General features: G+C 35.4%; 1 protein-coding gene across 1 annotated transcript in view; it reads right to left on the bottom strand.

Annotated features, from left to right (window-relative positions):
* Window positions 1-8,966: 8,966 nt before the first annotated feature.
* LOC306644778 (uncharacterized protein C9orf85 homolog) overlaps window positions 8,967-26,925 on the bottom strand; it is a 97,268-nt gene continuing 79,309 nt past the window's right edge. Inside the window, 2 exon segments of the mRNA XM_079112052.1 lie at window positions 8,967-9,471; window positions 9,939-10,052. Of these exon segments, the coding sequence (XP_078968178.1) occupies window positions 9,324-9,471; window positions 9,939-10,052 (262 nt within the window). The 3' untranslated portion in view covers window positions 8,967-9,323.

Consider the following 26,925-nt stretch of genomic DNA (forward strand, 5'->3'; position numbering starts at 1 on the left):
GTGTAGTGGACAATGATTTTCTAATTCACTTTTCATCTTTTGTTCTCTATGTAATTTTAATTTTTTTTTTTTTTTTTTTTTTTTGTGCTGGGGATTGAACCTAGTGGTGTTTTAGCACTGGGCTACATCCCCAGTTTTTATTCTTTATTTTGGGACAAGGTCTTACTAAGATGCTGAGATTGGCCTCAAACTTGCAATTGTCTTGCCTTAGTCTACCGAGTCACTGGCATTATAGGTGCATGTCACTGTGCCTGGCTCTAAATACAAATTTTTTGGTCATTTGCTTTATTGAAGTTTCTGCCTGTGCATGTATGCACAGGCTACTAATTATAATTAACAATATGGCCTTGTTTTGAGGGGCTGAAGATGTAGCTCAGTAGTGGAGCACTTGTATAGCATGTGTAAGGTCCTAGGTTCAATCTCCAGTATTTAAATAAATAAATAAATAAATAGATAGATAAATAAATAAATAAATAAGCAAGCAAGCAATCATTGCCTAGTGCAGTGGTCCATGCCTGTAAGCCTGCAATCCCAGCAACTCTGGAAGTTGAGGCCAGCAGGGGCAACTCAGTGAGACTCTGTCTCAAAATAAAAAATAAAAAAGGGCTGGGGGTATAGCTCAGCCATAGAATGCCCTGGGTTCAATCCTCTGTGCTGCCAATGAAACAAAAAAGGAAATGAAGAGTTTGTAAAGTTGTTACTGTCAAGAAATATTTTTTCTAAAGCTTGCTATTGCATTCACATTTATGAACAGTATTACTGAAGGATCTAGATCTCATAAGTATCATAGTCAATAATAAGTCTGATATTTCCTGCATAACATTTTCATTGGAGGGAATTGCTTCATCTTTCAGTGCTATAGGAATTCTTTATCAAGGTTTCGTTCTTCTGTCCAAGAACTTTGTTTACCTGCTTCCCAAGCCCATAAAATCTCTTAGAATAACTTGAAATGAAATGTCTAAGCCAAAATTTACAAAGCAATATTTCCTATGTGAAGTACAAATAAAAAATAAAAAAGGACTGGGGATGTAGCTCAGCACTGGGTTTAATCCCTACTACTGCAGGAAAAAAAATGTCTTACGTTTGGGGAGGCATGATTTTTCCTGTATGTATAATGGCTGACAGAATTGTGAGACTCACTAGTAGAGAACTCAGTAAGCACTTCCAACACATACTTCTTTGAATTTATAAACCTGGCCAATAAAACTTGTGGAAAACAGTCCTGCAACATTCAATATTACTGACAAATATGAACAAAATAAGTAATAAAAAATTTATGCCATACTTATAGGATATTTATAATCTTCATTAAAAATACAGCTTTTGAGCCAGGTGTCATGGTGCACACTTGTAATCCAAGTGACTTGGGAGGCTGAGGCAGGAGGATCACAAGTTCAAGGCCAGCCTCAGCAACTTAGCAAGGCCCTAAGCAACTTAGTAAGCTTTGCTAAGTTGCTGAGGCTGGCCTTGAACTTGTGATCTTCTGCCTCAGACTCTCAAGTTGCTGGATCAAAGGTGTGAAATACTGCTGAATTTTATAGCAGCCTAAACTACTAGAAATAGCTGAATGGTTCAGAAAATGCATGTCTTACTGAGAAACTCTTTGCTGTCTATTTTATCCCAATAGGCTTTTCCAGGACTTTTCTCTATTGCAGGGTTTCCTGGATTAGACATATTTCTTTCCCCTGTGTTTCAGCCTGGCAATATTAAAATGCATAGAAAAGATTAACAATACCCTTAAATACCTTAATTGTGTATCATGTATAACCCCCATGATGTTAAAATTTTTCCTGCATGGAGTATCTTAAATATATAATAAGCCTATGTATAACATAAACTGGATTCAACATGTGCATATAAATATTTTTAAATCTGGCAAATTGGGAATATATTCATCCATATTTATGAATCTGCAACAATAATTTATATGTGAAATAAGAATGCTTAAAATTCACAGAATATCTACTATATATCAATATTGTTTTTAACCCTTAAATGTTATAAAGTTGCTATTATAACATTTCACAGAAATAAAATGAAATAAACTCATACTAAATGGCATACCTAAAGTCATTTGACCAAAGGACCTATTTGAACCTAGATTTTTCTAGTTCAAAAACTATCTTCCACCCACCACACCTTGCCACCTCTCTGTATTTGCTGCTTCTTACATAGATCAAATTGTTCCTCCCATCAAAATTATATAGTGGGCTGAGTAGGTATAGTTATTCCTATTGAAATTAAGCCTTCTCTAATTCCAGTTTTATTTTTCCTGATCTTTGATGAGGATTCTACGTCAATGAAGACAAAGACCTGTTTCTAACTTGACTTGGGTGATCCTTTTCATTTTAAAAATTCTATGTAATATTTTTTCCTTGTCTACTGTCAAATTCCTTTGGAGTTACATGGGGTTGATATGACTCATGTGCCTCCAAATTTTACAAAAGCCAAAACAAAATGAAACCTATCAAAACCAGGTCTTCGGGTTGGGGAGATAGCTCAGCTGGTAGAGTGCTTGCCTTGCAAGTACAAGGCCCTGAGTTCGATCCCCAGTACCACAAAAAAACAAACAACAAAAAAAACCAGGTCTTCATCTCCCATGACACCCACATCTCCCAGGATCACATTAGAATCATGGCCAACATCACACCCTTCCACCTGGGCTGCCACTGCCCCACCCACTTTCTTGTCCCTTCTTTTGTGCATGCTTATTCAGACAGCAGTGACCTGCCCGGTACCCTGCCCAAACTTTTTGCATGACTCTTGACACCCTTATATGGAGTCTCAGCATCAAAACTGTTTCTCCTTCCCATCCATCCTCCTCACCAATCAAACCTTTCTTTGTTGAAAGAATCTCTCCCTCTCTCCTAATTAGAGAAAAATCCTCAGAGCCCTTTCAAACTCCAGTGTCCTGGCAAGGGCTCCTGACTGAGTCACAACATGGAAGTGAAATGGGAAGGAACCAGCTGTGTTTAGAAGAGATGAACTGTGAGTGATCTAGATTTCTAATCCACTCTGGCCACAAGTCACTCATTCTGGTGAGAACTATATCAATTCCTTGCAAGGACTGACCTAATTATCTTGCAATGGGTCCCACAGTTTAAAGGTTCCACCACTTTAAAAACCACCATGAGGACCAAGCTTCCATCACATAAACCTTTGAGTGATACACTCAAGGCACATCCAATTCATAGCAGTTCTCATATTAATTAGGACTAACATGTCAAAGAAAAGAGAGAAAACAGGCAAAAATGGAATATTTCAACCTTTGAAAGCTATTAAAAAAAAAAAAAAAAAAAAGAAGAAGGCAGACATTGCTGGGCACAGTGGTGGTTCATGCCTGTAATCCCTATGACTAGGGAGGCTGAAGCAGGAGGATTACAAGTTCAAGGCCAGCATTGGCAACTCTGCAATATCCTATGCAACTTAGTGAAACCATGTTTCAACATAAAGAGTAAAAAGTGGCTCAGTGTAAAGTGCCCCTAAATTCAATCCCCAATAACACACACACACAGACAAAGACATTTTAGAACTATGTAATTCAGTGTCTGATATTAAGAACTTATCACATAGGTTTCAAAGTAGATTATGCACATTAATCCTATCTCTCTAGAAGGTAGGATCCATGAAAGCAAAACCGCAAATAGAAAATACACCAGCTACCAGTCCAGAGAGTAGAAAAGAATGCACAAAAGAAAGCAGCTAAGACAGACGAGACAAGCAAAAAGGTTCTAACAGTGTGTGTAACTGGAGTCTCAGAAGGAGAAAGAATAGAAACAACCAGTGTTTGGAGAAATAATGGTTGACAATTTTTCAAGTCTTTTAAAGAAAGACACTGACCAACAGATTTCAGGAGTTCAGGAAACCTTACAAAGGACAAATAAGAAAGTCACACCTTAGAAATAAGTCAAATGACTGAAAACCAAAGATGAAGAAAAAAAAATCTTTTAAAAGCAGGGTTCCAACCGGGTGCAGTGGTACACACTTGTAATCCCAGTGGCTTGGGAGGCTGAGGCAGGAGGATCTCAAGTTCAAAGCCAGCCTCAACAAAAGTGAGGCACTAAGCAATTCAGTGAGACCCTGTCTCTAAATAAATACAAAATAGGGCTGGGGATGTGGCTCAGTGGTCGAGTGCCCCTGAGTTCAATCCCCAGTACCCCCCGCACCTCAAAAAAAGCAGGTTTCCATGGTGTGGTCTTCTGTCACTTCTGACTTAATTTCTCAGGACTAATTTAATCACTTACTTCCTTGCTGTTCCTTGAGCATATCAACCACAGTCTTGCTGTAGAGCTCTTAGAGCAACTATTCCCTTTGCCTGGAACATTCTTCCCATCTCTTTTCAAGTTTTTGCGCAAATGACGCTTTTTCACTGAGGCCTAAATTTAAAACCATATCCATTCCCCACCCACTTGTACACCTCAACCCCAGTCCACCTGCACTCTCAGACTCCCAATCGCCCCACTCTGACTTATTTTTTCCCATAGCACTTTTCACCTAACATATAACTTGTTTGTTTTATTTAATGTCTATCTCCATCCACTAAAATGTTATCGCTGTAACGATAGACCTTTGTTTTGTTCACTGTTGTACTCCTACAATCTTGAACACTGCCATGTATACACTTCAATGATTATCTGTTAAATGTTAGCTATTATTGTATTATTATTATAGAAATTTTAGTCACCAAATAACCTGTCATGCCATGCAGTCTAATATGCTTTCTCTACCTTTAGAAATATCTTTGGCATGTGACAGAAGAAATGTACAGTGCAGTAGGTAAAAAGCAGACAGTGCAATAGGTAAAAAGCAGACTCTGCAGCTTGGGAGGCTGAGGCAGGAGGATTGCAAGTTCAAACCCAGCCTCAGCAAAAGCTAGGTGCCAAGGAACTCAGTGAGACCTGTCTCTAAATAAAATACAAAATTGGGCTGGAGATGTGGCTCAGTGGTCAAGTGCCCCTGAGTTCAATCCCTGGTACCCGCCACCCGAAAAAAAGGAGACTCAAACCAGTGAACATGATTCTAAATTCTTGTTCTGTCACTTACCAGCTATATGACTGGGTATAAATTCATCTTTCTGTGCTTTGTTTCTATGAAGTTGGTAGGAAGATTAAATGTATTGATAGATGCAGGATGCTTAGAATCTATAAGTACTATATACTTGATATTCTCATTATCACTACTATTTGATCAGCAGTGATTTTATTTAAAAATTATTTTTGTTATAGATGGACATAATACCTCTATTTTATTTATTTATTTTTATGTGGTACTGAGGATCGGACCCAGTGCCTCACATGTGCTAGGCAAGCACTCTACCACTGTGCTACAGCCCCAGCCCATTAGCAGTGATTTAATCATAATTCTTGTGCAAAGGTAAACAATAAAATTATTGTCTTTATTACTAATCATTGTAAATATATTATTAATCTAGTTGCCATAGCACACAATGTGTTCTATAAAACAAGGTTTACCAAATTTGTTGTGGTATCAGCTGGAATTCAGTTGACTGCAAATAACAGGTTTTTGATTAGTAATAGCTGATACAAACAGGCATTTATTTACCTTACAAGATGTCATGAGGATTCATTATGTCAGCAGTTTAACAACATCAGGGCTCTGGATTGCTGTCTCTGCAGCTCAACTTCCCCATCAGGGCTTCCCCATCTAGATATCATGTCTTCTCACAACCACGTTTAGGGAGGAAGAACGTGGTAGGAAAAAATGCTTTCTTTCTACCAGTGAGGCCAGTCTTTCCTAGAATCTCCCAGTGGAGCTGGCTAGCCCTAGTTATGAGAGAGGATAAGAGAGAACATGGCAATGGGGTATGGTATTATGGTAGCTAAAAAGAAGCAGGTGGGATGAAAATGGCTTTTTGGCATATGCAACCAATTGTACTTGTAAAAGCTGATGATCGGAATCACAGAGAACTTGGGGGAAAAATACAGGGATGTAATGCAGACAGATGAACCACAATATCCCAGGAATAAGATTTCTTTTTTCCTTTTTGTGGTGCTGGGGATTGAACCCACGGCCTTGTACACATAAGGCAAGCACTTTACCATCTGAGCTATATCCCCAGCCACAATATTTTTCTTAAAAGCTCATTATATGAATTTTATGATGAGAATTTGAAACTTCTGTAATAAAGTACTGTAATATTTTAGAATATGTGATGCTGTCTTGATAATCAAATATTAAGGAGGGATAAGCTAATTCACTACATTAAACTGATTCATTACATTAAACTAAAACAAGGTTTTCATTGTTTATATGTGCTGAGTTCCAATAAAAAAGAGTTTCTAGGTTAGAAAGAATAATTCTTAAAGGGATATAAAGGCAGTTAATATAACAAAGTTAGCTTAAAAAACTATGAGCTGGGCATGGTGGTGCAAGCCTATAATCTCAACAGCTTGGGAGGCTGAGGCAGGAGAATTGCGAGTTCAAAGCCAGTCTCAGCAATTTAGCAAGGCTCTAAGCAACTTAGTGAGACCCTGCCTCTAAAATAAAATATAAACAAGGGCTAGGGATGTGGCAAAGTGGTTAAGTGCCCCTGGGTTCAATCCCCAGTGCCAAAACAACAACAACAACAACAACAACAACAAAAACAAAAACAAAACAAAAAAAACAAAGGCAGGGTGTGGTGGTACATACATGTAATCAATCCCAGGAGGCTGAGGCAGGAGGATGGAAAGTTCAAAGTCAGCCTCAGCAACCAAGCAAGGCCCTCAGCAAGATGTCTCAAAATTAAAAAAAAAAAAAAAAGGTTTTGGAAATGTGTCAGTGATTAAATATCCCTGGGTTCAATCTCTAGCACCAAGCGGGGAAAAAAAAAAAAAAGAAACAAAGCAAAACAACTTTTCTTAGTATTAAAGAATAAAATGCAGCTATTGATATATGTCATTAGATAATGCTCCATCTGAGGAATTACAAGAATTCACATGGGAAAAAATCTATGCTGATCCAATCATGATTCAGTTGGCTCGTCAATCACAAAAGTTAAATAAATTTATACATTAAAAAGGGAAGGAAATAAATTTATAGATACCAAAATAAACCTATATGCAAAGGAAAGTCACACAAGTTAATGAGAGAGAAACTTGTAAGGCTAGCAGCTTAGAATATGGGGACTTCAGGGGCTGGAGATATAGCTCAGTTGGTAGAGTCCTTGCTTTGCTTATACAAGGCCCTTGGTTCAATCCCCAGTACCACAAAAAATTTTTTTAAAAAGTAAGTGAAACTTCCACATCTTTTCCTTTTTTTTTTTTTTTTTTTTTTTTTTTTTTTTTGCGGTACTAGGGATTGAACCCAGGGCCTTATGCACGCAAGGCAAGCACTCTACCAACTGAGCTATGACCCCAGCCCAAAACTTCCACATCTTGAACGAACATGGTATCTTTGTATTTATTTATTTGGTATCAGGATTGAACCCAGTGACACTTAACCACTAAGCCATATCCCCAGACCTTTTTATATTTAATTTTGAGACAGGGTCTTGTTAAGTTATTTAGGGTCTCTCTAAGTTGCTGAGACTGACCTTGAACTCATGATCCTTGTGCCTCAGCCTCCCTTTGTCTCTTGTTTTCTTTAACATCTTGATAAGATTTTATATTTTGGTTGACAGTTCTTGAAGACTATTTATTTCTAAAGTAACATTTTTTGACGCAACTGAGATGTTATCTGTGTCTTTACTTTTTTTACAACAAAATATTTTAAAGTAAATTGACATTACCCCTTATATAGTTCCTTATGCCTTTTTAAAAATAACATTACACTTAACAAAATTTATTTCTTAGCACAATCTATCACAAAAAAAATCACTAATAAGCATAAAAAGAGATCAGGGTTACAAGTAATTTTGGAAATAGAAATTAACAATAACAAGGAGATATTATTGTACACATATCAAATTGGCATAAATTTAAAATTTTGATATTATGCATTAGAAAGGATGCAGAGCACATAAACAGTAATATGTTGCTGAGGGAAGGGAGGACAACTATACTTCTGTAAAAACAGTTTTATACTATATAGGAAAACTGAAGATGCATATACCTGATTTCTTTTACCACTGGTATAGACTAACAGAAAGGCACATATGTATCAAGAGACACATAAAACAGTGCTCATACCAATATTGCTTACCATAGGAAAAGAGTAAGTCAACTCAAATGTCTTAATATTAGAAAGGAAACTACGCTATGTAATTACATAGAATGACAATATAAAATGAACAAATTATAATTTTTGTGATGCTATGAATCAATCTTCCAAATTTTATAAAAATGAACAAAGAGATAAAAATAATATGTATATTGCAGGTCTGTTCACATAAAGTTCAAAATCAAATGTTTACTTAGCATTTATTTTCAAATAGTTCTGCAAATTAGAAAAATATATATGATCACTTATGGAGTTATAAAGAAAACATGGTAAAATGCTAATATTGGAATCTAGGGGAAGACTATACAAAGGTTCATTGTACTGCCTTGCTACCTTTCTGTAGGCTTGAGATGTTTCAAAATAAGAAGACAGGAAAGTTTAAAAATCAGACAAAGTGAATTTATATTGTTTAGGAGTACAAATGATAAAGAAAATAATTATTGAAATTCAGGTTAGAGGCAACTCTGGGAAGGAGGAGGAACTTGTGATGAAGGAGAGCTTCCTGGGGAGCTTCTGGTCCCAGCAGTTTCTTCATCCACGTCTAAATGTAAAAACTCTCTTTCGTAATTATTTAGTAAACTGTACATTTTTTTCTGGATGTATATTTCACAAGAGGAAAAATGCAAAACAGTATGAAGAGGTATATAAAAATACTTTCAAAGGAAAATTGTTATATACTTGCTAAACATTGTTATAAAAAAATAAACTGCTTTTGCTTTTAGTAAGCAAATATAAGAGAGCTTTTGTCAAGCCAGAGGTTTACTAATTTTTGATGCAAGTTGTAGTAATATCTTCTTACTTTGTAAAAATAAGTTAATAAGAATGAGATAGTTCTTATATAATCACCAATTCTGAGTCTTGTTTATTTCGATATTAGGTAATATACTCTCAAATAATTCTCATGAACTGCAACAGGATACCTCGATATGTTTTTTGGCAGATATTCTAGTATATGCAAACTAAAAAATTTGTTATAAGAAAACTCTGGATGAAAGTTTGAGAATTATTCAAACATTTTACATGATTTATATTGCTCAGGTATATACCTATATTCTATAGTTTTTTTCTGATTTTTCTCATTAGGATTTCACAATATTTTTCATGAGACCCAAAAAGGCAAAAGTTGGTCAAAATTCCACATTCTCTAACTTCCAATACAGTCATTAATCCATTTGATTATTATCTGAATCATCTAAATAAATATCGAAATCTAAATCAGCATCACTTTCTTCATGTCTTTTGCAGTTTCTTCTATGGCTGTAACTTTCATGATCTTCAGTATTTTCTGTCTTTGCTGGATTTTTATTAAACCTAAAGATTAAAGAAAAAAATTCTAATTATTTCCCAACCATGCAGGTTGAAGAAACCTTTGCCACTATATTTCATAAAGGAGTTTAATAAAATAAGTACAGAGAACAAAATTCTTGAAAACTAATTTAAGATATAACTAATTATAATACTGTTGTAATAGAATAGGCTCTAAGAAATTGCTAAAAGGTATCCATTAAAAGAAAAGTTGTTACACAATAAGTAATTCTTTTGCAATAAATGTGAACCTCATGGCTAAGTATCTGATGTTCTTAAAAATATAAAGTGCCACTTTTATAGAAATAATAGAAAAATTTAACAAAATAATGACTCCTTTCCTATAGGTAGAAAAATGTCTACATTAGTGTGATAAGTTGTAACTTCAGACAAAAGTTACTGAATGTCTCATTAAAAGAAAGTTCATATATCAATTACTAAGAATAAATCTAAATGTGAAAGGAAATACTCACGGAATAACAATGTCTTCTTTCTTTCCACATTTTGCACAAACTTCAAGTTCACAGGCACATGGTCTACACATTATGTGGTAAGAATCCTTCACTGTCTTTTGTAAACATTTAACACTAAAAGTGGAAAGGAAAAATCAAATATTAACTTTTACTACTTAAGATTTAGTTGATGAACTAAGAGGGTGTAACTAAATGTACGGACAAAAAGTCTAAAAATCAAAACTCTTACATATTAATCTTAGATGTTTATTTTATGTCATTTTTTTCTTTTTTTTTGTAAACAAATGGGATACATGTTGTTTCTCTGTACGTGGAGTAAAGGCATATACTATTTGTGTAATCATAAATTTACATAGGGTAATGTTGTTTGATTCATTCTGTTATTTTTTCCCTCCCTCCTACCCCCCTCCCACCCCTCTTTTCCCTCTATACAGTCCTTCCTTCCTCCATTCTTGCCACCCTCCCTAACCCTAACCCTAACACTAACCCCTCCCACCCCCCCCCCATTATGTGTCATCATCTGCTTATCAGTGAGTTCATTCGTCCTTTGGTTTTTTGAGATTGGCTTATCTCACTTAGCATGATATTCTCCAATTTCATCTTTTTAAATTATAGATACACCATTTCTAGATAACAATTTACAGCTGCAGAATAGTACTTGATATTCATCTATTTTCTAAAAGCTTGTTAAGTGTTATTAAAACATGTAAAAACAAAATCAATATACAAAATCAATTGCATTTCTATATATTACCAAAAAACAATTCAAAAAAGAATAAAATGTATAGGAATAAATTCAACAAAAGAAGCATAAGACCACTATACTAAACATCACTGAAAGAAACTGAAGCCCTAAGTATCTGGAAAGATTCCCATATTTATGGATTAAAAATACTTAATATAGATAAGAAGGCAATACTCCCCCAACTAACCTATAGACTCAATGCAATCTTTATAAAATTCTGGCTTTTTTTTTCTTTCAGAAAACTGGCAGGATGATCCTATGGTTCATACAGTGATATCTTATTTTACTGTGCTTCACAGATACTGTCACAAATTGAAGCTTTGTGGCAACCCTGGGTCAAGCAAGTCTATTGGCACCATTTTTCCAATAGCACATGTTCACATAGTGTGTCTGTGTCACATTTTTTTAATTTCCATAATATTTCAAACTTTTTCATTATATCATTTGGTGTGGTGATCTGTTGTTGGAGATCCTTGATGTAACGACTATAATTGTATGGGGATGCCAACCACCGTAACAATATAAAACAACAAACTTAATTGATAAATATTGTGTATGTTCTGACGGCTCTACTAACCAGCTGTTCCTTATCTCTCTCCTCCTCCTCAGGTCTCCTAACTCCTTGAGACACAACAGTATTGAAATTAGGCCAATTAATAACCCGAAAATGGCCTCTAACTGTTCAAGTAAGAAGATGAGTCAGCTCTCTCACTTTAAATCAAAAGCTAGAAATGATTAAGCATTTCTTAGTGAGGAAGATGTATGTAAGCTGAGCTGGTTGAAAGCTAGGTCTCTTGTACCAGTTAGCTGAATAATGAATGTAAAGAACAAGTTCTTGAAGGAAATTAAGACTGCTACTCTAGTGAACACAGTATTAAGAAAGTGAACCAGCCTTATTGCTGTTATCGAAAAAGTTGGAGTGGTCTGGATAGGAGATCAAATCAGCCACGACACTCCCCCAAGTCCAAACCTAATCCACAGCAAGGCACTAACTTGCTCCAATTCTATGGTAGCTGAAAGAAGTGAGAAAACTGCAAAAGAAGTTTGAAGCTGGCAGATGATGATTCCTGAGGTTTAAGGAAAGAAACCATCTCCCTAACATAAAGGTGCAAGGGGCAGCAGCAAGTGCTGATGTAGAAGCCATAGCAAGTTATACAGAAGATCCAGCAAAAATAATTGACTAAAGAAGCTACAACAGGGCTGGGGAGATAGCTCAGTTGGTAAAGTGCTTACCTTACAAACACAGGGCCATGGGTTCAATCCCCAGCACTGCAAAAATAGTTTAAAAAAAAAAAAAAGAAGCTACAACAAACACCAGATTTTCTTTCTTCCTTTATTTATTTATTTATTTATTTTTTGGGGGGGGGTATTAGGGATTAAACCCAGGGACATTTAACCACTGAGTCACAGCCATAGCCCTTTTTATTTTTTATTTTGAGACAGGATCTCACTAAGTTGCTCAGGGCCTCCTAAGTTGCTGAAGCTGGCTTTGAACAGTGATCCTCCTGCCTTAGCCTCCCCAGTCGCTGGGATTATAATAGGCATGTGGCCAGATTGTCAATGTAGACAAAACAGCTTCATATTGGAAGATGCCATCTACGGCTTTCATAGCTAAAGAGAAGTCAGTACCTGGTTTCAGAGCTTCAGAGGACAAGCTGACTCTCTTTTTAGGGGCTAATGCAACCAGTAACTTTTAAGTTGAGGTCAATGCTCATTTAGCATTCCAAAAATTCTAGGGTCCTGAAGAATTATACTAAATCACTCTGCCTGTGCTCTATGAATGGCACTAGAAAGCCTGGTGACCTGGTGACAGCACAACTGTTTACAACATGGTTACTAAATATTTTAGGCCTAATATTGAGACATACTACTCAGGGGGAAAAAATTTCTTTCAAAATATTACTGCTCATCATCATTGCACCTTGGTCACTCAAGAATGTTGATGAAGTATAAAGGAGATTTTTATTGTTCTCATGCCTGCTAACACACATCCATTCTGTAGCCCATGCAAGAACTTTCAACCCTTATTATTAAATAAATACATTTCGAAAGGGTACGGCTGCCATAGATGGTGATTTCTCTGATGGGTCTAGGCAAAGTAAATTGAAAACCTTCTGGAAATGAGTTATCTTTGTAGATGCCATTAAGAACATGGTTTATTGGAGGTCAAGATAGTGATATTAACAGCAGCATTCAAGAAGTTGACAGCAACCTCATGGACACTTTAAGGAGTTTAAGTGGAGGAAGTGGGAGAAATAGCAAGAGAACTAGAATTAGAACTGGAGCCTCATGATGTGACAGAACTGTTACAATCTCATGATAGAACTTTAATGGATGAGAAGTTGCTTCTAACAGATGAACAAATAAACTGGTTTCTTGAAATGGAATCTATTCCTGGTGAAGATGCTACCAATATTGTGAAAATGACAACCAAGCATTTAGAGTGTCACATAAACTTAGGTGATAAAGCAGTTCCAGGATATAAGAGGGCTGACTCCAATTTTGAAAGAAGTTCACCTGTGGGTAAAATGCTATCAACAGCACTGTATGCTTTAGAGAAATCTTGTGAAAGCAGGAGTCAGTCAACGCAGCAAACGTCCACAGCCACCCTAACCTCCTATCATCATGATTGATCAGAAGATATCAACATTAAGGGAAGACCCTCTACCAGCAAAAAGATGAGTTGCTGAAGGCACATGTGATTATTAGGATTTTTTAAAATTGGTTCTTTTTAGTTACACATGAATGACAGTACAGTCAATTTTGACTAAATTATACATACATGGAATATATCTTATTCTAATTAGGGCCCCAGTCTCGTGAATGTACATGATGGTGGGATTCACTGCGGTGTATTCACATATGTACACAGGAAAGTTATAGCACATTCTTTCCTACTCCTATCCCCTTTCCCTTCCCTTCATTCCCCTTTGTCTATTCCAATGAACTTGTACTCCTCCCACTACCCAGTTGTGAAATGGCTTCCACATATCATAGAAAACATCTGCCCTTTCGGACTGGCTTATTTCACTTAGCATGACAGTCTTCAGATCAATCCATTTACCGACATTTGTCATAGTCATATTTCTTTATAGATGAGTAATATCCCACCATGATACACACACCACAATTTCTTTATCCATTCATCTGTTATGGGCATCTAGGTTGGCTCCACAGCTTAGTATTGTGAACTGTGCAGCTATAAACACTGATGTGGCTGTGTCACTGTATTATGCTGATTTTTAACTCCTTTAGAAAAGTACTGAGGAGTGAGAGAACTGGGTGAAATGGTGGTTCCATTAAGAAGTACTTTTTTTTTTTTTTTTTTTTTTTTTGCGGTGCTGGGGATTGAACCCAGGGCCTTTTGCTTGCAAGGCAAGCACTCTACTAACTGAGCTATATCCCCAGCCCCAAGAAGTACTTTTTAATTAAAAGTATGTACATTGGTTTCCTAGATGTAATGGTATTGTACACTCAAAGACTATAATATATAAGCATAATTTTTATCTTTACTGGAAAACCAAAAAATCTGTGTGACTCATTTTATGGTAGTATTTGCTTTGTTGTAGTAGACAGGAACTCAACCCATAATATCTTCGCACTCAATACAGCCAAAACAATAATGAAAAGGAAATATAAAATGGGAGGATTCACATTCCAAGATTTCAAAACACACTACAAACCTATAGTAAACTAGATTGGGTAATACTGGCAAAGGATAGATGTATACGTCAACAAAATAGAATTCTGTCTTGAAATAAACCCTCACATTCTGATCAAATGGTTTTTGACTAGGGTGCCAAGATAATAAAATAGGGAAAAAATAGTCTTTTCAACAAATTGTTCTGGGCCAAATGGATCTCCAGGTGCAGAGGAATGAAGTTTGCCTCCATACTCCGCTGCTACACACAAATTAACTCAAAATTACTTTAGGAATAAAGTAAAATCTAGAAGAAAATCAAGGAACAAATCTTTGCAAACTTGAGTCAGGCAAAGTATTCTTATATGTGACATCAAGAGAATAAGTGACCAAACGAAATAGTAGGTAAATATGACTTAACCAAAATTAAATACTTGTGCATTAAAGAAAATTATCAGTCAGTCATGGTAGTGTACCCATATATAATCCCAGTGACAAATAAGGAGCTTGAGGCTAGCCTCAGCAACTTAGTAAGACCCTGAAATTTAAAATAATTTCAAAAAGACTGGCGATATACTCAGTAGTAGAGCACCCCAAATTCAATCCCTAGTACCACAAAAACGAACAAACAAAATCTCTGAAAAAGTTCTAGCAAATCAAACCTAGCAACATATATATTTTGGCCAAGTGGGGCACATCCTGAGAAAACAAAAGATGATTCAATATTCGAGAACCAATAAATGAGTTGGGTGGGGTGGCGCATGCCTTTAATCCCAGGTAGCTTGGGAGGCTGAGGCAGGAGGGTCTCGAGTTCAAAGCCAGCCTCAGCAAAAGCAAGGCGCTAAGCAACTCAGTGAGACCCTGTCTCTAAATACAAAACAGGGCTGGGGATGTGGCTTAGTGGTTGAGTGCCCCTGAGTTCAATTCCTGGTACCCTGGCCCCCTGCCAAAAAAAAAAAAAAAAAAAATGTACAAACAAATGTCTAAGGAAGAAGAGCCACATGAATGACCTCAAGAGATGTAGAAAAAGCTTTATTTAGCCAGGTGCAGTGGTGCATGCCTGTATAATTCCAGAGACTCAGAAGGCTGAGGCAGGAGAATCACAAGTTTAAGACCAGCCTCAGGAACTTACCAAGGCCCTAAGAAACTCAGCAAGACCCTGTCTCTAAATTAAAAAAAAAAAAAAACTTCATTTAACAAAATTTAACACTTATTGGTTATATAGCTCTCAGCAAACTATAATTAAAAGAAATGAAACATCATCAAGCTGACAAAAAGTATTTACAAAGCACTCACAGAAAATATCATACTTCATAATAAAAGACTAAAATGCCTTGCCATCTGATCAGGAATATCTACTTTCACCACTCCTTTCTAGATCATACTGAAAGTCCTAGGCAGTGTGAAGAAGTCAGAAATAGTTAAAGTTCAGACTGATGGGGAAGAAGAAACCAAGTTGTCTTTATTTAGGAAAAAAAAAAAATTATTTTCTATGTAGAAAATCCAAAAAGAACTCCAAAAATTAAAAATTTTTCTAAAGATTAAAAATGAGTTTAATAAAATTATAATATATAGGGTCACTAAACAAAAGTAAACTATATTCATATGTTTCCAGCATTGACCAATGACTTTCTGTAGAAATGAAAAGCTGATTTTAAAAGTTATATGAAAAAGTAAAGAAACTATTAAAAAACAAGGTTGGAGGCCTCTCAAAACATAGTTTAAGACTTACCAGAAAACTGCAATACTCAAGGTTCATTTGTGAAAGGACAGATGCATAGATTAATGAAACAGAAAGTATCCAGAAACAAACCCACACTATATACATAATTACTTTGTACTATGTGATTTTCAACACAGTACAAAGGTCATTGAATAAAGAAAGGATGCTCTTCTCAATAAAAGATGCATGAACAGTCAGATATCCCTAAAATTAAGAGGAAATAAATTATAAACCCGCAACAGAATTATACAACTTGGAGGAGAAAACACAGAGGAAACTATTTGTGATTCTTAGCTAGGCAGAGTTCTTAGATACAATAACAAAACCATGATCCATAATCATAATTTATTAGATGGACCTTCATAAGATAAAAATTTCTCCTGTTCAAACTAGGCGACACTAGGTGTTTCCCACTTGAGTCCATGAGTTTGAGACCAGCCTGGGCAATATAGCCAGACCCCATCTCAAAAAACAGACAAAAGACACTATAAGAGAATGAGAAAAACAAACAGAACATGTCAGGAATTGGCAGAAAATATGTGCAAAACACAGACCTGATGATATCCATAATTTACAAAGAACTTTGAAACTCGATAATCAGAAAACAAGAATATGCAGTAAGACATGAATTAAAGATCTTCACAGAAATCTAAACAGAAACAAAGATCTAAACAGAAAAAAAGAATGCTGTAAGATGAATACATGAAAAGAGGCTTATGTTCACTGGTCATCAAGGAAATGTAAATTAAAATCACAATGGGATATAGCTATTCATTTGTGGCTAAAATAGAATACAGGGAAAACTGAAACAAAAAGCACAAACTTGACAATCCTTAGTGCTGACCAGGATTCAGAACTTGGACTCCCACTCACTGCTGGTGAGAATGTAAAAGGAAAACAATTTGGAATACACATAACCTTAACATACAACCCTGCAATCTCACTACTAAATACTTGCTTAAGAAAATACAACTATGTTCACACAAAATCCAGTACATGAATATTTATGGCAGCATGATAATATAATTGCTAAAACCTAAACATCCCTCCACTGACGAGTAAATGAACAATCTGTGACACCCTTACAATAAAACAGTACTCCGCACTAAAAGGGATCTATACACTAATTCACACAACATGGATGAATCTCAACTCATTATGTTAAGCTAAAGAAATCATACTCAAAACTCTACATACTACTATATGATTCTAAATATATGACATTCAGGAAAGGTGAAAGTGTGGGGAAGGAAAACAGTAGTGCCTGCCAGGGGTGGGCAGTGAGCAGGAATCTCTACAAAGTGGTATGGAGAAATGTCTTGGGTAATGTAAATGTTTTATATACATATATTTTTTATTAGAACGTTACATTTATATATAGAGTAGGGTTCACTTTGACAAAAATCAAACATGCATGCATTTGATTTACTCTATTTCAGTTCCTGTTGTTCCTCCCTACTTTCACCCCTCCTCCCTCCCTTTGCTTTCCTTCTACTGATCTTCCTTACATTCATTTTTTTTGATTGATACTTTTTACATATACATAAAGGAAGAGTTCCCTTTGGGTATTACATATGCACATAGCATGATTTTGTTAAATTCATTCCACAGGAAATGTTTTATATTTTGATTGTGATGTTGTTCTTACAACTGTATACATAAGTTTTTTTATGTATACACCATATATACACACATTAGTTAAAATTTAAACTGTACTACGAAGGGTGAATTTTACAGTACATAAATTATACTTCGAAAGCCCCAACTGGGAAAAACAAATTAAAATTTAAACAAAACCAAAATCCTCTTTGACATATGATTTAAATAAAAATAATTATTAAAATGTCTGTGTTGAATTATTCTGGTATACTTGTGTTCCAAAAAAATTTAGCGTTCCAAAAAAATTTACTTACTCTGCAATAAAAAATAGATTAACAATTTCTAAACCATTAAAATTAACATGGAAAAGTTCCAATAATTCAAACAGATTAGCAAAATCTTCACAATGCTTTTTGGCTTCAATATTTTTAAAGTTTTAAAACAATGTTAAAGTCTCTCTTGGTTAGGTTCATCTGAGGCTTCAAAGGAAATCAGAATAAGGTTTCATACTAGAGACCCCCAAGGGAAACAAATCCTTAAGTTATCTAAATTGCTAATTCAAGGATAAATTAGTATTCACAGCATTGTCGGTGTTAAAATTTACATGTAAAAAAGGTTTGAAATGGCTAACTTGTTTTGGAGTCTGGAGTCAAAAGGTCCTAGTTCTCTAGCTCATCTACTCCTGGGAATGGTGACTCCCTAAGAAAACAAATAGTTGTATAGCCTATTAAAATGCAGATTCCTGGGCTCCCTGAATTATTTAGGTAACCAGAATTTTGGGAATGAGTCCCAAGAATCTGTTTGATAAACTCTTCAAGAAATTCTTATGCTTACAAACCTTTTGAGAAGTCTTGACCTTTATCAAAATAATATTGCCTTCATACTCAAGTGGGAGTTTTCTAGTGTCCCCATTGCTGGTTGAGACTATAATAGCCAATTCTAAAAACAGAATGAATTGCTGAAAGCAACTATGCTCTTCTCAGATTTAGGCTCCTTCTGAGAATCATTTGGATTTTGCTAGGATAATAGCTCTGAATAAAAATATGCATATCTCACAGTAAAGCAAATATACACACTTAAATTGACATTTTTCCTTCTTTATAAATGTGACACATTTATGAAAATACGAATTATAAAATTTTTAGCATTTTACAACTTCTACTTTCTTTGTCATAAAAGTGGCACCTTGGTATGCCTTCTCTTTCAAAACATTAAATCTAAGCCTTATACTCTCCCAAAGAGTACAGTGAGAGGCTGTCTAAGCATGTAACTGAACCCTATGTGTTCTCCTCTTTCTGAGTGTTAATCAATGAGCGCAACCAGAAGATAAAAGCATGGAGAGAGGTTTGTTACTCGCAGCAAGTAAGGAGAGCAAAGGAGTTATTGTGAAGCACTGCTCTCCTATGTCAGAGAGAGGGATTTCATTGGGAAATCTATACTTATTTACATAGGAAAGCTGAGTAGGGGGCTTAGTACCTTCTTGAGCATGCTCAGTTCAAGATTATACATCACATATTCAAAAAGGAAAATGGTAGACATTTTTTACCGGTCTCCAAAGAGTCTTAACTCAAACGAAAAAGAACAAATTGTGTGAGTGTGTGTGTGTGTGTGTGTGTTGCTAGGGACTGCATCCAGGGCTCCTCACTTGCTAGTCAAATGCTCTACCATTAAGCTATACCCCCAAGCCCATTTTATTTTTTGTTTTAATATTGAGACAGGTTCTGGCTAAACTGACCAGGGTGGCCTTGAATTTGCTGCCTTCCTGCTTGAGCCTACTGAATAGCTGGGATTAGAGCCAGGGGACACCTTGCCTGAATGAAAACTCCCCAAGGTATTTTAAGTTTTCTAAAGGGGCACCAGTTTTTTTCCCTTGTAAGTAAAGAAGTTTGCTCTTAAAGGTAGCAGCTTTTGGCTAGCAGAAGTAACAGAGTTTCTGCATTATTTTTCTACCTCAATATTATACTTACCTACCCAAAGAATCTTGATCTTAAATATGAGAATGATTTAGATACCATTTATTTATTTATTTTGGGGGGTGTTGGGGATTGAATCCAGGACCCTGTGCATCCGAGGCATGTACTCTACCAACTGAGTTACATCCCAGCCCTAAATATCATTTTAATAGGAACTATACTTTCCAAGTAGTCACAAAACCTATAAAATGTAGTAAAATACACCTTTAAAAATAGCTATAAATTCTTAAATCACTTCAGGATGTATATTTTTTCCTTACAAAATTCATGAAGGAAGAACTTTAAATTTACCTAAGTAGGGCTGGGGGTATGGTTCAGTGGTAGAGCACTAGGGGTTCCAGTCCCAGCACCAGAAAATAACACCTAAATATGTTTTTCCTAATTTTTCTTGAAAATGGGTATATTTTGAATATTTTCCCAAGAAAACTTCAGAGATACTAAACAGCAGTTTTGGCTTCATTTCTCTATAGAATACAATTTCCAGAAACAATCATTTGAACAATCTTGGCCATGCCCATACCACAACTAATAATTTCAGTGCAATATGTGGTCAAAGAAAAACACAGATCACTTCTATAGACTATGTTTACCGACAAGGGAGATAGTAATACATTTTTAAAAAATGGTACTTGTAAGGCTGAGGTTGTGGCTCGGTTGTAGAGCACTTGCCTTGCACGTGTGAGGCACTGGGTTCGATTCTCAGCACCAGATATAAAAAATGAATAAAATAAAGGCCCATCAACAACTAAAAGAAATATTTTAAAAAGGTACTATATCTTTTACAATTAAAAACAAAAAAATTAAATGAAGTTAATAAATGTTCTATATAACTATATACATATATACATAAATATATCTATATATACATATATATGTTTTTGTGTGTGTGGTACTGGGGATTGAACCTAGGGCCTCACTCATGCTAGGCAAGCACTTCACCAATCAGCTACTTCCCCAGTCCTGTTCATTACATATTTGTGAATGAAAATTAAAGCCAGAATTTGAAGTGTTCAATGGACCATCATAAACACTGGAAAATATAATTTTGAAAGTAAAAGAGAAAGAACACTACTTTGGTAGACAGGAGACCAAGATTCTAGTCCAGTTTTGACATATCCCTGTCATATAATCTTTGAAAGTCACCTTCACTTCTTTGAGTCTCCTTCTTTATAATGGGTACTAAAAGTGTTGACACCTTAGTATTGAGAACAGTGGCACTGAATTGTCCCAGGAATCTGTATTCTTAATCTCCACTCAACTAAAAAACAATCCCTTAGGACTTTTTGACAATGTCGTTTTAATAGTAACATGACTTTTTCTATTGTATAATTAAACATGTCAACAGCTGGAACATCTATGTCAGTAAGGTAAAATTTCTCCTATATTCTTAGGATTTTCCATAGGGACAGATTTAAAACAGATTAGTACTTGATAGAATATGTTCTCTGCTGCAACTTTATTGACACTGCCTTCATTTCCTGGTCATTATACCTTTAACCTATATCAGCTGTACTTGTACTCTCATTTATGTGATGACTAGGTGCTTTGGTAAACAGTGGCCTGTGGTACTCCACCCTCTTGAGTACAAATAGTAGACACTCAATATTGGTAGAATTTCACAAAGTCTTATTTCCTGATGTGACTGTAAATCATCATCATGCCCAAAAGAGGAAGATTCTAATACCATACTATGGGATTACATCATACGCTACTTATGATTTTTAAGGAAACAATACTCTCAAATTTCAAGTACCCTGAATAAACATAGTTACGATTTACTTCCTTATGTCTCTAGATTATGTATTTGAAAGTAAATGGAAAAAAAAAAGAAAAGTAAATGGAACAGTGCATTGGAAGAGAATTCTCATCAGTGTAACATATTCAGCTCTGGCCAGAAACAATTTTTTTTTTTTTTTTTTTTTGCGGGGGGGAGATAATGAAAATTATTTAGGGCAGACAATTCTAAATCAAAGATTGCTGCATCAATCAATGTCAAAAAGTAATATTCATGTACAGGTAAATGACTGATGGAAGTAATGAAAACTCTACTTTTACCTTTAAAAACATGAAAGAAGATCTAGGCAAGTCAGGGTTTAAAGTCACTATATAATAGTACACTGACATAGAGAGTTACTTATGACTAAAACTTCACTCTTGGATATTTTGATACTCCTGAAATGTGGTGACACAACTTTCATATCACTAATTAACCTTCAGAGCACGTCTATTACAAGAAATGCTGGAACTGAAAAGCGTAGCCACAGAGGTCATCCTATAGAGCTTATTGCCATATACTTACTGCCACATGGAGGGACTGATAAAACTGTAGTACTTATCACTTTTATATCAGCAAGACTGTAATATATGTTTACTTTGGTAAAAGAAAAACAAAAAAGTGATAACCCAATCTTTAAGGCTAGGTGTCAAGTGACAAACCAAAAATTCAACTCTTGTTTTCTCTTCACGTGTATATTCAAGGAAGAACAAAGCCTCCTTCTGATTGGTAACTTTGATGAATGTTCATAGATCACCAAGGTTAAGTAATGAGGAAAAAACAAAACAAAACAAAACTAAAAAGAACAAGGAATTTACAAGGAACTAACAGGACACAGAGACAGCTCATGATTACCTGTATTGTCTCTGAGAGCAAAGGGGATTCTTGTTTATATTCCCTTAATTTCTTCCTAACAGAATTTCCTGCAAACATTGTTTATATCACTCTTCTACTTTTAATTCATGTCTTTTCTAGACCTCTCAATCTTGTTTTCATTTTATTATTCCTTTGAAGTTTTACCTTAAGTTCTCTTGGTTCCCTTCCCCTTTTACTTATACCTGGTATTCCTTGTGCCCAAGCTACCTGCGGACTCTCCTCTCTGCATAGATTGCAAATGAATTGGTAGCAGAGACTCACCTTGATATGTTTATAATATGCTGCACAGTGTCCTGTATATTGGGAAGATGCTATTTAAAATAATTGCATATTGAAACAAGTTTCCTGTCTGTCATTCCTAGCAATACTTTTTTGCTCTGAAATTCAGAGCTATGTCTGGGGTAATATCCTTTGCTATTACCCTGGACTCTTCTTATAGACATTTTTTTTTTTTTAACCTAATAAAGCAAGTAGATTCTAGTAAGTTATTTTTTAAAATGCAGCTCAGTCTCGGTTAGTAGAAACGTGGTTATACAATATGAGGTTTTCTAACAGGTATATTTTAATTTTATAAGTAAAAAATTCTGTTTTGGTTAATTTGATATAGAAATGGTTCAAGTCATGGAGGATGATCTTGTGTCAAACCTGTGAGATCTGATACTGAAATGAAAGGGAGTAGTGAGAGATAATGATTAAGAAAAAAAAAATTTGGACCCTAACTTTAAATCTGCTTCTTGCTAGCTGAATAGGGTAAGTCATCTAAATTTCTAAGGCCACTTCCTTACTTTTCCTACCTCTACAGGGTGGTTAAAAGAACACATGTGGCAGAGCTTTGAAAAAATGTTAAATTCAATAAAATATCTTATTCACTGGTTTAAGACGCAATCTGAAAAAAGAAAAACTTAGTGTTCTCAGGTTAAAGAACAGCTATATGTGACCTCCTGTGGTCAGCTCTAAGCAACTGAGATCTTTTCCTTTCCCTTTTACCCTCCATCCCCAAACTACATCAGATTCCTGAAAATTCCCCGAAGAATTCCTGCAATAATTCTCACAACTATCATCAACAGAATATAATTTCTAATTTTAGAGGACTTCTTGCATACTGGCTTCTACCTTTTTTTTAAATAAAAAAATATTTTTAAATAGTCAATGGACCTTTACTTTATTTGTAAATATGTGGTGCTCAGGATCAAACCCAGTGTCTCACACATGCTGGGCAAGTGCTCTACCACTGAGCTACAACCCAGTTCCTGGCTTCTACCTTTTTACCCTTAAAATTCCAAGTCAGAAATGACACATCATTTCAGAGCCTCAACAGGAAAACTGCATTCCAAACTACCATTAAAGGGGAATGTTTAACAATAGCAGTTGTTTCTATATCCCAGAGGGCAATCCTTGCTAAAAGTACTTATTGATCTAAGACATACTCTCTGCAATATCATTCCTAATCCTTAATTCATGAAGTCACACTCTATTGGGAGGGGAAAGACTCAGCTGCAGGGGTTTCCTCAGCTGTTGACAGCAGATCTTACTATTCATATGAGGGATGGAGGCAAGGAAGGAAATGAGGACTAGAAAGAAAATGGACTTTACAGTGGGGGTCTTCATTATCTTTTAATTTTGCTTGGATTCTGGAAGATAGCATGTACTATTCAACTATCTTCATCCCAACAACCTCTGCCACCACAAACTCACACGAATTTTCAAATAAGCTACACATCCACAGACAAAGGAACAGGCTGATCATGAAAGTTTAATCATTAAATAGCCCTTTCTTCGGTTGTATTTTAAAACAATATTTTCCTTCCTAATCAATTAATTGTCTTACAGTATAAAATATCAACTTTTCATTTGTCTGGTAATGTGATACTTAGTATTTATTTCTAGTAATGTATTTATTTTGATATGAAAATTTTGGGATGTCATCTGGAGTTTAAACTGGTAAAAATTTAGTGAAATATAAAATTGAAAATTCCAATTCAATAGTCTCTTAGTCAATAAACTTTTTAAAATATAATAAACACTGATATTTACTCTTAGTCCAATATCCTAAATTAATAACAAAAAATGATAGTTAAAACATAGTATGAGAAGGTATCTGATAATGTATAAACTGAATAACCGAACTGCTATATTTAGTGGTAAAAATAAAAGAATTTATAGAAATTAGTCTTTAGGCAAAAAAACACAAATTAAACATTTGATTTTTACTAAACTTTTTATAGTCTCTTTCTTCACACCATATACTCCATTCTTAAGGTACTCACCTTTGCTCATTACTCTAGCCATTTCCCTATAGAAACATCACCAAGTTAAGAGAAAGTATAAAGCTTCTGCATTTCCATTCCAATTATAAATTGTGATAAGCACCAATTCGTATCAGCATTTAAATGTTTTTTCTATTAGAAAATTCTATAATAAGGCATTTAATTTGGAGATATTCTGATGTAAATATACTCTTTAAATTCAAAGATGTTTTGAAAAAGTAAGGAAAAATTCTTCACAACATAATTCATTTTAAAAACACTGACTTAGTGCCAAGCATGGTGGCTCATTTTCTTCCAAACAGTATGACTTTTTTGTATCTCCTGCATTGTGGAGGCAGGCTTCTCTCCCCAACCTATTGGCTTTTCCCACACTACTGCAGATATTAAAAGCAGGACTTCTCTGGAGAGAACGCTCCAGGGAGCCTCCTGCAGCTACAGACTTCTCCACTGGAGGTCTTGAAACAATTAAGAGGATTAAGGCTCTCCCCACCCCCACTCCAACCACTGTTTTACTGGCCTCCGGACCAACAGAGGTATCTGAGTATAGTTGAGATGAGATGCAAAGATATTAAAAAGGAGAGAATTTATTTGTTCAAAGTAATGAAGTTTAAAGAGATAAGGGCTACTCAGTGGGAATAAAAATGAGAATCAATAAGATAAAAATTATTAATCAGGAGGTACTAAGTTTTGGATGTGAGAACCAAGTGCCTAAACTCATTCAATAAAAAATTTAGCTGGGCATGTGGTACAACTCTGTGATCTCAGTTACTGGTAATTCCAGCTACTCAGGAGGCTAAGGCATGAAGATCGCATATTCAAGACCAACCTTAACAATTTAGCAAGACCTTGTCTTAAAATAAAAAGTAAATTTAAAAAAGGGTTGGGGATATAGCTCAGTGAGAGTGTCCTTGGGTTCAATCCTCAGTACTGCAATAAAAACAAACAAACAATACAAATAAAAAGATTTAGTAAAAAAAGGAAACAGTTTCTTAGGTGTAAAAAACTAAAGTAACATGAAACTGTCAGGCCAGACATTTCCAGAGCAATGTGGATTTCAAGACAGGTAATACCAATTTTTCCATTTTTTCACTTGCAATATTTTAATGATCAAATCTATTTCCAGTGAACCTTCATCTCACAGTATTTAAGTTCTGGGCTCCCTTCTCCCCATTGAAGACAGTTGTTTTATTAACCTGTTGTGTTCATGGGACTCCTAAGTCAGCTTTTGTTTTTTTAAAGCATTCTATAGATGAAAAGTTTGAGACCATTGACCTAAGATACAGGAGATTCACACTGGGCATGGTGGCACAGGCATCTCTAATCCCTCTAATCCCAAACACCTGTGTGGCGGAGGCAGTACGACTGAAAGGCCGCCTCAGCAACTACGCAAAACCTTAAGCAAGGTTTAAGGTTGAAGGTTGAAGGTTTAAGGTTTAGTGGACCCTGTATCAAAATAGAAATCAAAAAGGGTTGTGGATGTGGTTCTGTGGTAAAGTGCCCCTAGATTCGAAAAGAAAAAAGAATGGTCTCCAGATTCTGTCAAATGCCCCAGAGGGACAGAAAGCTGATAAAAAAAATTTACAGGTTCAATTGTAAACACAGACTCCAGTCTGCCTGCTGTTGTTTTATACTAGCTTTTCTTTTCTTTTCTACTACCATGGTGATGTTAATTATGAGCTAATACTGTATTCATGGGGAATCTATCATCTCTCTCTCTGTCTCTCTCTTTCATTCATTTATTTGCAGTACTGGAGAATGAACCCAGGGGTTCACACATGATAGGCCCACAGATTTGTGTTTTTAAATGGGTGGAAAGAGGAAAAGAAGTAGGCTAGATATTTCAACAGAAATGTGGGTTATTTGCCTACCATATTTCTAAGTTAATAGAAGAAAAAGGTTGCTTGGTTACCTGAAACAAAAGGCATTTCAGGACCTGGAAGTAAGCCTATTTAACACTTTCCATAGAAACAGATATTAGAAAACAAAGCAGGATGGTACTCAACTGTATGTGGTAACAGTACACAGTAGACAACTTCCATGAAACAAGATTGGTGACATTTGTAAAAATTAATGAAGCATCAGGCTTAGGTTGAAAAGGGGGAAACGGTCTTTTGGACGAATAATACAGTACTGAAAAATCACTATGAAAGAGTAGGAAAATTTGTCTTTGGAATCCCATTTGCATTTGAATCTTTATTCCCTCTACTTCACTTTTGTCTAGGGTGAAACATCTTTCCATTCTTTTTTTTTTTTTTTTTTTTTTTTTTTTGGTACTAGGGATCAAACCCAGGGCTGTGTGCTTACAAGGCAAGCACTCTACCAACTGAGCTATCTCCCCAGCCCAAGGGTGAAACATCTTTCTAATCCCAGGATAAACAAAGAATTTCTTT

Source organism: Sciurus vulgaris (assembly GCF_902686455.1).
Source record: "Sciurus vulgaris genome assembly, chromosome: 15".
Taxonomy (NCBI): Eukaryota; Metazoa; Chordata; class Mammalia; order Rodentia; family Sciuridae; genus Sciurus; species Sciurus vulgaris.